The 14,596-nt window shown below is 37.7% G+C and overlaps 2 protein-coding genes across 2 annotated transcripts; both read right to left on the bottom strand.

The window, feature by feature from the left end:
• On the bottom strand, nucleotides 1,240-5,106 carry LOC109723181 (ninja-family protein 6-like). The gene is made up of 2 exons (XM_020251457.1): nucleotides 2,173-5,106; nucleotides 1,240-1,738 (listed from the first exon to the last, which is right to left on the bottom strand). The coding sequence occupies exons 1-2, from the start codon at nucleotides 2,669-2,671 to the stop codon at nucleotides 1,341-1,343; spliced, it is 897 nt and encodes a 298-aa protein (XP_020107046.1). The 5' UTR covers nucleotides 2,672-5,106; the 3' UTR covers nucleotides 1,240-1,340.
• Nucleotides 5,244-14,305, bottom strand: LOC109723180 (ras GTPase-activating protein-binding protein 1-like). Its single transcript, XM_020251456.1, has 9 exons — nucleotides 13,996-14,305; nucleotides 13,761-13,898; nucleotides 13,377-13,680; nucleotides 12,773-13,017; nucleotides 8,637-8,817; nucleotides 8,057-8,178; nucleotides 7,901-7,966; nucleotides 6,234-6,300; nucleotides 5,244-5,903 (listed from the first exon to the last, which is right to left on the bottom strand). Exons 1-9 carry the CDS (start codon nucleotides 14,044-14,046, stop codon nucleotides 5,647-5,649), a joined length of 1,431 nt encoding a protein of 476 aa, XP_020107045.1. The 5' UTR covers nucleotides 14,047-14,305; the 3' UTR covers nucleotides 5,244-5,646.

Here is a 14,596-nt window from a genome sequence, read left to right as displayed (position 1 = left end):
CTCTTTACCTTGTGATTGTAACTTGGATTTATTTACAGGTACAGCTATCGCTTCGTATACAGTAAAAATTTCTATGTATACGGCAGGTCTGTTGGAGTGACCGGGGAAACGTGTAATCCGAGGTGCGACACCTCACATGTCCGTGTCGGACGCGTGTGTGTCCGTGTCAGACGTGTCCGATGTGGAGACTCCTTGGATGCTCATTTAATGCCGATTCATAGTGCATACAATTAATATATATATATATATATATATATATATATATATATATATATATATATATATATATATATATATATATATATATATATATATATATATATATATNATATATATATATATATTTATTTATTTATTTATTTATTTATATTTTACTTTTTTATACATATATAATGTAAGATGATAAATATTTTAGCTTTTTAATGAATGCATATAATTTTTTTTTGACAATATAAATAAATTATGTATGAAGGAGAATTTTTTTTCTTAAATATATAAAATATCAATGAAAATTTTATTAACTTTTATTCGTACGGAAAATATAATAATATTTTACCAAAATTAATATTTTATACATAATAAAAATATATTATTATATTAATAATATTATATTTTATTCGCAATTTTCATGATGTGTCTGTGTTCTAATTTTTTGAAAGTTGCTAAGTCGCGGTGTCCAAGTCGTGTCGTGTCTCGTGTTCCGTGTCAGTATCCGTGACACTTAGGTTCAGTTTAATTATCTTGTATCTAATTCAATTCGGTGCAATATTCTCTTCAGAGTTTAAATTGTTCTTCAATATATTTTACGACGAGCACACAAATAGAAACGACAAAAGCCGATCTCATAGTAGACAAACCACAAAAACAGTAAAAAAATAAAACATGAAATAGAAGGATTTACGTGGAAAACTTTTTGTACAGAACAAAACAACATGCAAAGAAGAAGAGAACTTTACTACGAAAAAAGAAAGTATAAAATTTCTTTTTATTACAGTTCATTTTATTGCGTATAGAGTAAAAGAAAAAGAAAATTCCAAAACGAGCTTGGGCTACGTACCCACCACAGCTATTCATTTTTTCCTTCACAAATTATTTTTCAAATTTGTCGTACTGCGAAGCTGTCAATCACAAAAACAAAATTAATAACCAAATTTCGAAGCACGTCTAACAATATTGTACAGCTAATCTTCTATAAGAAACAAAGAATAAAATTTTTTAGGATTTCTGATACTGGTTTAATTTCACATCATATCAAGAGGGAAATATCCTAAGTTCGAATCCCCACGATATTATTACATGCAACATGAAAAGATCGAAGTACATGTTATTAAGTTAATCTTCTACAAAGGGACATGAACTACAATCTCTCTTAATGCTTGCGAAGTATCAGTGCACCCAGCATGCCTCGCAAACTCCTCTGGTGAGAAGGAGCTCCCATGGCACGCACATGAAATTCTAACTTCGTCTCTGCTGGTGTATTTGTAGAGTAAACCAACTGTGATCATAGCCTCTCCATTGAAGGGACGTTCACTATTACTTGAGCATGTCACAAGCAGAATCTGCTGTGTTCTTGATAAGTCCACAAGCCTCCTCATTGTAGCGCCATTAGTGAGCTCTACTCCTGAGACCGATCCATTGGTTATGCTCGGAACCGGCTCAGCAATTCTGCGGGGACGAAGCGCAGAGCTAGAAGGAATGTTGCTCAGTGTGTGCTCGACGGTATCGCCCGAAAAGGCCCCTGCTTTCAGAAATTCCAGAAGATCGGGTTTCATTAATGAGAAGTAAATTTTTTTAAAAAAAATCCCCTCGTACAAAACTAATAGTGACCACATTTTAGCAACAAAGTTACTCCGTCGCTAATGACATTGTACAAAGACACTAAAATCAGTGGCTCATTATTTGTTTTAACGACGAAATTATATATGCTTCATATATCGCTAAAAATTTTTGTTTCCATATCACAATATATGTAGTTGTAGCGCCAGAAATTAAACTTAAATTAATTTGATCCAATTCTGCTGCAGGAGGAAGTTATTTGGAGGTATTTTTAGATAGTAAGATTATACTTAATTAATAAACAAAAAATAGTACGTAATCAAATAACAATACTATATCCTACAGCAGAACCAAACAGGCTCTATGTTATTTTGCCATGTACGTACAACGACGTACCTGGAATCTCACAACGTTTTCTTTCCTCGCGAACGCACGAGGATCCTCTACTGCTACTGCCCCCATGAAATGGACCCACTGCTGTAGGAGCTCGAGCTAAGTCACCAGTTCCTGCATTCTCATTACCATTGACATGCTGCATCTGTGCTGCGAACATTGCACCGCGATCCGGTGCAACCCAGCAAGGCATCATCACGTAAGCGTTTGGATTTCGCAAGCATCGGGTAGTGCTGTAGGGATCGTTATTCGGAACAAGCAATGGCCATGGCGCGACTAGCGGATCAGACGACGTCAAGTTAGGGTTAGGGTCAGGGTTAGGGTTAGGGTTAGGGTTGGAACAGTGCATGCCAAGAACATTATCATAAGTGGGTGGTCTTTGGGGGAGAGAGAGGCCCAGGGTGAGGTCTAGGGCTTCAACATGTTGCTCAAAGCTTTGATTTGGGAGCTCTGTTTCTGTAGGGTTTGGGGCCATTGGGAGTAAGGAGGAGTAAGGGAACATAAAGAGAAGGAGAAAGAGAGTGGATTCCTTGTAGAGGAGGAGTTTGAGAGAGTTTTAAGCCCAAAAGGGTGACAAAGGGTAGTAGAGGTTAAAGCCAACCTAAGTGGTGACACGTGTAAGCCTTGGTACTGAAACGGAACATACAGGTCAGAGAGTACGTTGGGGGCAAGTGTTACACCTCTTGGAGAGTAAGAGCTACTAATTAATGTTACAATATTTGCATTCAAAAAGTGAGTGTATATGACAAGTTTTACACCTTTGGAGTAAAATGTAATGGGTTTAATAATTTTGCTGGCTAAAGGCCGTGCAGTGCGTGTGTTTTTACTCGAAAATAAGCAAGCCTTTCTCGATCTTATTAGTCGGGACATATTCACCGTCGAAGACCAAGTGCAAGAAAAGAAAATAAGAGTAGCGATTCTGCAAAATTTAAAAATTACAAATATACTCTCTCTACTCTCTACCTTGGCCCCAACGACGTACCCCTCTATTTATAAACAATTATACATTAAATACACTCATAAAATTGCTCACATAAATACAAAGTGAATCCAAAAGTTGTCAATGGCCTTCTGATTTTCACCGACAGTTTTGAAGATTTTGATTGAAGCAGTTGCATAACCCTTCCTCTTCTACAGAGGGTACTAGAATGATACCTTTTTAACACCCCATTTTAGCTAGTAATGTTAGACCAAAGACTAGGGTTGAACTGAAATTTTTCTAAATCACTGACAAAGAGCTACCGATTAATGTTATCACTATGTACATTCAAACAATGAATAAAAATCTTACATTTATCCCTCCCATGATGTGTATCTCCACACCAGTCTTATCAATCATTTTATAGTTAATTTTCGAAATCTCTAAAAAATGTATAAACTTTTGTATGCATGGTGGGTACTAATTACACGCACTTTTGAGCGTATAGATAGTATATATTTATCTTGGAGCAATGCCACACATACATACATTTACTTTTGGATATATGCATCATACAGAATCACTATCCAAAAGCCAAATATTTCCACTCCAATCTAGTCATTTTCTCCTTTTTTTAATACAAAATATTCAAATGCTTTGTTTAGATATCTAGAAAAATTATGAGTTATCTAGTGATATTTTTATTTAGTGTGAGAATTATTTTTATTAGAAGTGAAGGCTAGCTAGTGCGCCGGGTGGTCAACTGTCTAAAATAGAACAATATATTCCGCATTCAAGTTATTTTTTGAAAATAAGATAAATTACATAGTATCCTACCGAGTAATAAACGCCAAGATCATTCCTATCATCGCATAACTTATTCCGACATCCTATCTTTTATTTTGGTTCCCATCGATCATTTCTCTCTTTTTAATTAGATCCTTAGTCTTTAATTTATTGCACTATTGGTCCACGGCCTTAACTATTTTTTTTTTTTTTCACTTTGACCCCTAATTACTTGTTTCTTCCGTACGAACGCCCATCACATCAAGCCCAACTCATTACATCAATGCCCAACTCACCACCCGCAAATCCATCCTCTATGCTCACTGGATATCACCCTCAACCTTGCTCACGATGCTTAATTACCATGTCTCTTTTGAAACATCCGATATCTTAGCGTCAGGTGGAATGTCCTACCAAAGTAAGCTTTTCAGATGGTACCGAGATTGATAAAGAAGAGTTAAGCCAGACTATATATGACCGCGATGCATGTATTCGAGCAGATGGAAATGTTGGAGTCATCAACATGGTCTATTCCGTCGAGTTTAGCTAATTTGCCTAGTACGTACGTTGAGACCTAACTGCAATGACCTATGACGGTTGAATTAAAAATAAGAAAAAGGAAAAGGATATATGCGCATTATAATTATAATTTAATCCTTTTAACGTGTTTGATTCCCAAACTATGAAACTATGCCAAACACAACGTGTATCACAATTGATCAGGGTTATCCGCACAAGAGCGTTATATATAGTTCTTTGTATGCGGGAATATATGCTACGTGTCGGGACATTATTGGTTGTGTTGGTTTAGCAAGTTTTCTATCATTGAGCTTTACTTGGGACAAACATTTCATAGAGATTGTCCCCAATGAGAGACGGTCACATTCATCGTTCATCACGTAAACTGGCATGAAGATAGGTTCACCCTATTCCTCAATCCTTAAATTTAATTATCTAAACTGCAAGAGAAAAGAGACAGATGGGCTGGATGTACTATCAAAACCGGCTATATAATTGTAAGCTTAATTGAGAAAAGAGACCTATTAAGTAGCAAGTAGCAAGTAGCTACATCACATAACGGCATAGCTAGAAAGTGCACCTTGCAATAACATACCAATGTCAACAGAATAAGCTCAAAACAGTTGACAGGTGGTGCCTGTAAGAAGATTACCAAAGCATCAAAATCAAAAATATACTTGAAAAGCCTACATATTGTGAAATAATAAAACTGAAGTTAAAAGAAAGCAAGGTGAAAAGGGGGAGAAAACCCAAAAAAACCTTCTTCTGGAGTTTAATTCCTAGTGGCAGCTAAGTTATGATTTTGCAGATCAGCAAGGAAAACAATTTATTAGTAATTAATATCAACTTATTATCTGAAGAAAATCCCAAATCAGATTACAATTCAACCGTCTATTCAAAGAAACAGTGGAAAGAAAAGAATGGTTAAAAAAAAAAAAAAAATAGTTGCTACACCAATCCTCTCTCACAACATTAGACACCCTATTAAATGCCTAAGTTTAGGAACATCAGCTACATAAGAAAAGTCCCAAGGAACGTTGGCTATATATTCGGCTAAAACTTATATTCTACAGAATCAGTAATAACCAGTTGTATCATGTTCCAAAAATAGTGGGTGAAGAAAAACAGGAACCTCGCAATTAATTAGGAAAAACCAGACAATTGAGGGATATTAACTCTTCAATGCATTCAATCCAGGGTAATCTGAGGACCAGAAAAATAAAACCTGAGAGTTGCAAATCTGCTTCTGGTTTTTATTTGGAGGGAGCATTTGGAGGTGATGGACTGGATCGGTTACCACGACCACCATGATCAACCCTCTGATATCCAACATCACCCCCCCGATTCGAATACCCTCCCCTGCCGCCCCCTCTGCTCCCAAAATCAGGCCGGTTGTTGTAATCTCCCCTACCATAGCCTCTTCCACCACCATAGTTACCACGCCCCCTCATCCCATCGTTCCGGAAACTGGAACCACCTCTGCCCGGTGCAAACCTTCCTCGGTTGCCAACTGCAGAAAAGGGAATTTTGAGTTTATTATCCTGGAAGAGGAATTAGTAAGAAGCAATTCCTAATTGTCTATTGCTCAAAGCAAAATGTGTCTATAAATGGCAACTTATGCAGCAATTTTGGAGTTTTAATTATGTAATGGCAAGTCTCATTCATGTCATCCTGTGGTAACAACATGTGTCAGTTTAAGGCTGTAATTCAAAGAGGATTCCAGTTTATGCAAGCTAGTGACCTATAATATTGACTTCAAATGAAATAAGTTCGATGACAAAATTATCAAGAGTTCCTAATGATGATACAGTAGTTAGGTAAAAATCTGTGTAGAACTTGCCTCGTGAACCAGTGGCCCTCTTTTCTTCAACAAAAGCCTGGCGACCACCTATCGTAATAGGAGAAGCCTGAAATAATGAAACAAGCTCATCATGTCACTGGAAAGTACGAAAGCAACATGCGAATCATGAAAAATCAAGCAACCACCCTATGAAGTTGTTTTCGCCAACCTTAACCAACAATCCAACTTTAGGGCCTGATTGGCCTGCTTCCACAGTGTTAATGCGTGGGGTGTTCTTATTATTGTGTTTGGAGGACTTGTTGCCATGCCAACACTATATATATGTTGGAGCGTTGCGTTTGGGAGATTCATCCTCGTGCAAACACAGTAATATCATGTTGGAGCAGCAGGCAAAATAAATGTTGCGCTCCAACGCTAGTGTGGCTCGCCATTTTTTTAACCAGGGGTATTCTTATTATTGTGTTCGGAGGACTTGTTCTCTTGCAAACACCAAATACTATGTTGGAGCATTGTGTTTGGGGGATTCATCCTCATTCAAACCCAACAATATAATGTTGGAGCAAGCAGCAAGTGTTGCCCTCCAACATTAGTGTGACCTGCTATGACTAGTACCAGCACTAACCACAGGATATCAGGTAGAGCGGGCCGCACTAGCACTTTCACTAACCACAGGATATCAGGTATAACTCTCTCCTAGGCTTGCTAATCATCTTATAGAGGATCTCGGTCAGCCCTTATAAACGACAAGTTGGGGAACATGTGATTGCGTTAAGTTCACAACATTTGAAAGACAGCTTAAGGTTCCAAGAAGGAAATAGCATTTGCTCTCATTTCAGAAGAAATTCTGGAGCTACAAAGCTAATTGACTAGGTCGAATTTCAACATCTGGTCTCATTCCAAAGATCAGCTAATTCATTATCACTTGATTAGATAGCTAACCGAGTCATTTATCCTAGGATAGCCAATTAAGTCAGTTATCCTAAGGGCTGAGACTGGTCTAAACAGGGGCTCTAATTCTTGGCGCTGGTGAATTGCTAATAATAGTCCAAATATGATGATACACAAGTCACTATGTACCCTACTACATGGCCTAACTGCATAAAGAAAGTGGCTAAGACCAGTAAAATGGAGTCAAGGGAGTCTAATTGCAAGGGAGTTCATAAAGCAACTTCAAAACACTCACCTAATATGAGAATAATCAGAGAGAAAACTGCTTCGTCATATCATTTAAGAAAATAGATCTTGAAAGAGGAAAACAAGAAAAGAAGTTGCCTAGTAAGAAAGTCCAAATGAAAAAGAAACAAGCATGATTGGATGGTGCTCTGGTTGTTGGTCACAGGCACACATAATTCATGGGATGACGTGAGGAAGGTAGTCTGAAGAAGAGCTGCAACCTAGGGCTGTTGAATATGGAAAAGACAAATAGCAATATTTGGAAGGATGAACTTGTACCTAAAATGCAATTTTACATTAATAGAATTAATTACAAGCCATAAATAGCTAATGAGAGCTTTCATTAATAAAAACACACAAAGTTAATTCAGTAAGAAAGCTTATTCTGTCCCTAAATTCACATTGGAGGAAAGAAGCAAAAATGCTGAGTACACACATGTTTGCCAATTACTTCTAGCTAACCTTAAAGTTTTGCTATTTTCAATAGCATGGAACCACAGCAATGAATGTACAAGCGGAATACTCATGTTTACCTCTATTGCACTTTGGACAGCGCTAGCCTCCTCAAACTCCACAAATCCAAAACAAAACCCTTGTAGCTGCATCCATGTGGAACTCCAGTAAATTATACGATGCATAATTTCATATCAAGTTTTGGAAATCTAATTTGGAAGCATGTGGATGCAAACCTTGTTGCTTCTAACTTGAATACCACCAGGCTTGATAGCACCAAACCTCTTAAACTCCTCCTCGAGTTGTGCAGGTGTAGCAGTTAATGGCAAACTCCTTACATATATTGAGTAGCCATCAGCTGAAAAGAAGCAGATGAGTAAGAGCAAAAGCACATACAGGTAGTAAACCCAAATGACAACCTTACTTATCATAATTTCCGACGTAAAATGATTTATAGTTCCTGTACAATCCCAATATTTTGATACTCCACGAACTTTTAACTTAAACATCAAATCACTAAACTTTCCATATTACAATTCCACTAATAAGTGCAAAATAATATGACAAAAAGTGACATTTCTTATTAAAATGACCTTTTTAACCCTGTTTCAACTATGCTGAAACAAGGATGTCATTTTAAAAAGAGGGTACGATGGTCTCCTGGATAACTTTGACTTTTTTGACAGTGAGGGATGGCATTGCCCAATAAGATTCAGAGGCTAAGGTATTTAACTAAAAAGTTCGAGGAGACAAAACAAAATCAGGCTAGCAGAGGGACTATCCATGAGTTTTACTCTAAAGCCTTATCATTAGCACCTTCTGGCTCTTGAACATTGCTGCTCTCGGTGGAAGAACTAGCAATGGGTATATCTGGGATTGCAGCAGGAGCTGGGGCAGGAGCAGGGACAGCCTGTCTGTCTGATTTTACTGGTGCTGCCCTAGCTGGCACATGTGTCTGAACTGATAACGGAGCAGCATTATCTTTCATGACTTTCACCTACACCAGTTAAAGTACATAAGAACCCTCAACATGTAAGATATGTATGCTCTGACTAAACAAATTGTGCATGTACATTTCTAAGTTGAAGTAGTATGTAACCAGAAGACTAGCATACACTGATTTTAGCTCTCTCTAATTCTACAAAATGACTGTCCACACCAAATATATTGTACCCTTCCCGTCGCTGTTGCCATATAACTATACAAGTGACCCACGCAAACTTGTGAGATGTGCCAAAAAATAAAAAGCTATATAAGCATGAATTTACACCAAAGTTGTTGTCTGCAAGACCGGTTTGTAAAAAATACATCATTATGTATGCATTCACTGCTGGTAAGGTCTTGGGGCATAAAAGCATGACAATCTGCCCTTTAAATACCATTGGGCATAGCCATCCTAGCAGCCCTCGAAATACTATGAAAACTACAATAGCTCGATTACAAAGATTACAATTTTGAAACATAACAGCGAAAATATGCTTAGATAAGACAATCAGTAAGTATAGTTCTTATGTTCGCAATCAGATTTTGGTGAAAGATTTCGTTGCAGATGGCGTATAAATGCATATTTAAACTGACTTTTCCATTCTTGCAATCTTAACTAGAATTTTTAACTCCAGCTAAAGAGAGTAGTGGGTTCATAATTGGAAATATATCATTAAGCGCATTTAGAGAAGCTGGGAAACATACTAATCTAGTGAATAAATAGGCTATCACTTGAGGTAGAATTGATACATATCAAAAGAGAAAACAAGCATGATTGGGTATTATTTATAATACTCCTGTTGACATGTAAGTTTAAATGCTTTGAACTATAATTTAATACCATATGATGATCTTGTATGAGGTTAAGTAGCAATTGTTGATAGCATTGCTTATTTCTAGTTTGTATTATTCGTACTTTTGCTAATTATTGTTTTACTTTTATCATCATTTTATTTAGGGAAAACTTCAAAAAACGCTCATGTGGTTTCGCAGTTTCTCACTTTAGTACCCTGTGGTTTAAAATGTATCAATTTGCCCCCCTGTGGTTTCGTTTTTCTCTTTTTATTATCAATTTCATTATTTTTTTTTTCTTAAATCAATGACAAAGTTAAAATTAAAGGGTACTAAAGTGAATATTCGATAAATCTAAATGAGTATCTGAAATTTTTTGTATATAATTTAATAAAATATTAACGAAAAAGCTATCGAAAAGATAAAAACGAAACCACAAGGGGGTAAATTGATACACTTTAAACCACAGGGTACTAAAGTGAGAAAGCACGAAACCACAGGGGGGGTTTTTGAAGTTTTCCGTTTTATTTGCTTCATGATAATACGCCTATCAATAGAAATTCTATTTCGTAGTTTTAATATATAAATATAGAATGGGTTTCTGAATTAACTTACTTGTAGGTGCCTGTCTCGCTTCCTAGGCATTTTGCCAAGGCCTTCAAGAGTCAGAGCACATGTCCTATTAGGTTTTTCTAACAATTCCGATAAAATTACATCCTAATAAATGGACTCCACAAAAAGAAACATTCAGATAAATATTTTTCCATATATATAATGGGCATAGCCATCCAAGTAGTTGTCAACAAACTGTGAAACTCTTAATCTCAATTTGCAAAAATTATTTCAATTTGAGAGCACAAAACAGAAAATATATGAAGATAAGACAATGTCGTGTTTTTATGTTTGAAATCAGATTCTGAGAAAACATTTCAGTGCTGCTGGCATACATATGCATATCTAACGCGACTTTCCATAATTTCCATCTTTTCTAAGATGTTTCAATTTGGATAAACAGATAAGCAGGGTCATAACTAGAGAACTATTAAACACATTTAGGGAAGCCTAGAATCACATAAATCTGGCAAAAGAACCTACTGCACAGAACTCCAAAGTGGCCTATGCAATTAACTATCAACATCCATCATAGTTTCACAGGAAGCTGCACAGTTGCCTAGGCAGTCCGGCATAGGTCCTTTGACGTTCACACTGTTCAATTGCCTTCCCCTACTGCCAACAGCAGTTCTATACAATTTACAACGAATCCAAACTTCTATTAAAAGTATTACGCTCAACATTTTGCCATGCATTACTTCTTTGAACATTTATTTAAATACTTCTGCACAAGAATAAGTTATTTGAGTTTGATCTCATATATCCTTGCTATAATGATCTTTTATATATATATAATATTGTATACTTAAGGTAGGCTACATAAATATGCATAATATCATAATCAAATAAGTACGTAACCTATTACTTGGCGTAGAACTAACACATATGAAAAATGGAAAGAAAAACATAACTGCATATTATAATGTGTACTTTCGTCAGTATATGAGTTATAACTCTTGCACTATGTCTCCAGCCATAACTAATATTGCATGAAATTTTGTACGACGTATACAAGGCCATCCGTGGCCCGACTCTTCTCTTTTCCTATTGGGATATTGATAGTTATATTAGTCACACTTTAGCTAATTCTAGTTCTAACTTCTTGTCATTTTATTTTCTTTATGATAATATGTTGATCTCTAGTAATCATACTCCATACTATATATATATATATATATATATATATATATATATATATATATATATATAGCAGGGCTGCTGTACTCTCCTGAGCCGTTTTCGATGATGGAATTTTCGAATCGACGATCGGCTCCGTTAGACTTGATCTAGGGTATTTGAAGTTTCTAGAAAATAATTTTTGCGATTTTTTGATATCATTTACCTAGTGATCGAAAGGATTCAAAATCAATATTTTTTAATGGTTGATATCTTCCGTTTTCAAGTTTAACAGTGTAGAAGTATTCAAATCAGATGAAATTTTGATACAAAATTCTTTATACTATCTACAACAAGATCAATATTTCTAATCGAAAATTTTAGTGCTATATCACCACTTTTTATAGGATTTTTATTTTCAGCCGTTAAAAATTATTGATTTTGAATCCTTTCGATTGCTAGGTAAATGATATCGAAAAATCGCAAAAATTATTTTCTAGAAACTTCAAATACGCTAGATCAAGTCTAACGGAGCCGATCGTCGATTCGGAAATTCCATCATCGAAAACGGCTCAGGAGCTGAGAGCACAGCAGTCCTGCTCTCTCTCTCTCTCTCTCTCTCTCTCTCTCTCTATAGACAGTTGAGCTGGAATACTATCGGTAGCAAACCGGCTCCGTTGCCACCCATTTGTTTTCAATGATGGAGCCTTTGAATTGACGATCGGCACCGTTGAATATGATCTATACCACTTGAAGTATTTAGAAACCAAATTTCAAATCTTTTCGATATCATTGACCTAATAATCAAAGGGTTTCAAAATTTGTAATTTTAATGGTAGATATGAGGTGTTTTCACGTTTAACGGTGTAAAACTATCCAAATTAATTGAATTTTGGTTAGAAAACTCTTTAAACTATTTAGAACAAGATCTATACTCTCGATCTTGATTATAAAATTTCTATCATCACTTTTTAGAAGATATTCATTTTCAGCTTTTCATTTTTACGCCCACTTGATGGACAAGAGAATAATATTGGAAAAGCATGAAATTTGATTTCTAGATAATTTAAGTGGTATAGATCATATTCAACGGTGCCGATCGTCGATTCGAAGACTCCATCATTGAAAACAAATGGATGGCAACGGAGCCGGTTTGTTACCGATAGTATTCCAGCTCAACTATATATATATATATATATATATATATATATATATATATATAGAGAGAGAGAGAGAGAGAGAGAGAGAGAGAGAGAGAGAGGATGAGTGTCTAAAATATATGTTATCAATAGGTCGCCTCCTCTCTACCTAGGCATATCACCTAGGCCTTCAAGGGTATGACCGCCTATGTCTGTCTAGGCATTATAACAACTTTAGCATCAATATTGGAGCTTATCATATAATTCCAGTTCAGGCATGATTAAAGAAGAGTACTTAAGAACACCTACAATTGAAGCATACGATTTTTTCGGCGCCTCATCATGTGGAGCAGCACTTGAATCAGCGACAACTGCCTGTGAACTGTTGGGAGGTTCATCAATGACCTCAGCAACTGGTGCTTCCTCCTCTACAACAGGTTCCGCCTCGTTGTCTGATGGATCATAAACTTCCTCCTCATTCTCTTCTTCAGCCTCCTCTTCCGGTGGTGCCACTGGTTGATCCTGAAGGTGCTGCTCCTCTTGTGGAATTGAATCTGTAGCAAAATAACAGAGTAAACGTCAAGAATACTTTCAAATAGTAAACGTCAAGAATACTTTCAAATTCCTACTACTTAGCACGTCCTGCAGATGTTGGAACAACTTCACTACTCAATAAGTAGTTAATAAAATGCAAAAAGATCTACAGCAGAAATGAGCTTTTGGGACGCCAAAGCAGAATCTCCAGGTTGAAGCTTCCGCTTTTACCTCAAGTGCAAAATTTTCAGGAGGATTTTCATTTGGAAAATTTATTCAGGCTTCTTCGAAAAGCTCTATTCCAACAGCACTCGTAACAGAAGATCCAGAACAACTAAACAGGAACTAAATCAAGCCTTCAGATGCTCCTGAAACATACCCTGCTGCGACGGAAGAGGATCACCAGTGCCATTCGCCAATCCCTCCGCCTCCTCTGCCCGCTCGCCCTTGCCCTCGCCCTCGCCAGCCTCTGGGACATAGCAGAATATATCATTCAGGACAAAGAATCCCTTTTCCTGGGGGGCGAGGAAGAAGGACTGTGTGAAGTCCCTCTTCACATTGTCCTTCCCAGTAAGATGCCCTGTCACAAGCACTATCACTCCGCCCCCTAGCGATTGCTGAGCATCCACCGTCTTAATCTCGGCTCGGAGGAAGTCCATCGAGAGTATCTTCTCATTGATCGCCTGTTCCCCGAGAACCACTCAATCAAAACCATCACCTGAGCAAAGAAAACGAAGTGAATAGAAGATCTACGTGATCTCACATCGAGCGTGGTGACCGAGATCATATCGCCGTGAGATCCGGGGCGCCCGAGCTTGCTACTCTCCTGGTAAAAGCGATACACCAGATCCGGCGACTGGTGCAGGATGTGATAGTACTGCGGAACGAACGCATTGCCCACCTAGCACAAAAACGCCGAAATCAATGGGGGAAACAGCACGAAGAGATCCGACGAAGCGCGATCCGATGGAGATTCAGGGGGATCCATTGTTACTTACCACTTGCGCAGGGGGAGCCGATCCGGAGGGGGCCGATTGCGGAGTCGCCATTTCCGATCGAGGAACCGCGCGGAGGGGCTCGGAAACGGATCGAGAGCTCTCGGATCGAAGCGATCGAAGGCGAACTCGGGGAGAGGTGATCGGCGGATCGATCGGAGGCGATCTCGGGAGCTCGATCGAGGAGGGATCGGGGGGAATCGGTCTCCTTCTTCTTCTTCTTCTTCTTCCTCTTCTTCGAGCTCGTTAGGGTTTTGGAGCTCCGGATCTGAGAGGGGGGTAGAGAGAGAAAGAGAGAGTGCGAAGGCGAAGTTGTCTCCTTCTTCCTCTTTTTTCTTTTATTTTTTTGCTATTTTTTTTTCCTGCTCAATTAAAGCGTTTTATAGGAGAGGTTCTAGAATACGGGGTGGGGGAGAGGAAAAACGAAATGTTGTGTCGACGTAGAAGTTGAAGAGTTTTGCGAACAACGTGGCGTTTATTGGTTGAATATCCGGATCTCGAGGCACGATTAGCCACTGGGATTATGTTCGTCAGAAAAGGCTTCATGTTTCTCCGCGTCGTAGTAATGCGCCACGAGGTAGGGAAAAGTGGGGAGCACGTGAGA

This window comes from Ananas comosus, linkage group 17 (genome assembly GCF_001540865.1).
Source record: "Ananas comosus cultivar F153 linkage group 17, ASM154086v1, whole genome shotgun sequence".
Taxonomy (NCBI): Eukaryota; Viridiplantae; Streptophyta; class Magnoliopsida; order Poales; family Bromeliaceae; genus Ananas; species Ananas comosus.
This window is presented reverse-complemented; position numbering and strand designations above follow the sequence as displayed.

Coding starts and splice junctions, on each gene's coding strand:
- LOC109723181 (XM_020251457.1), bottom strand. CDS start 2,671: ATGTTCCCTTACTCCTCCTTACTCCCAATGGCCCCAAACCCTACAGAA. Junction 1,739..2,172: donor AAAACGTTGTGAGATTCCAG/GTACGTCGTTGT, acceptor TTCTGAAAGCAG/GGGCCTTTTCGGGCGATACC.
- LOC109723180 (XM_020251456.1), bottom strand. CDS start 14,046: ATGGCGACTCCGCAATCGGCCCCCTCCGGATCGGCTCCCCCTGCGCAA. Junction 8,818..12,772: donor AAAAATCGTATGCTTCAATT/GTAGGTGTTCTT, acceptor TAACTGGTGTAG/GTGAAAGTCATGAAAGATAA. Junction 5,904..6,233: donor GAGGGCCACTGGTTCACGAG/GCAAGTTCTACA, acceptor CCTTTTCTGCAG/TTGGCAACCGAGGAAGGTTT.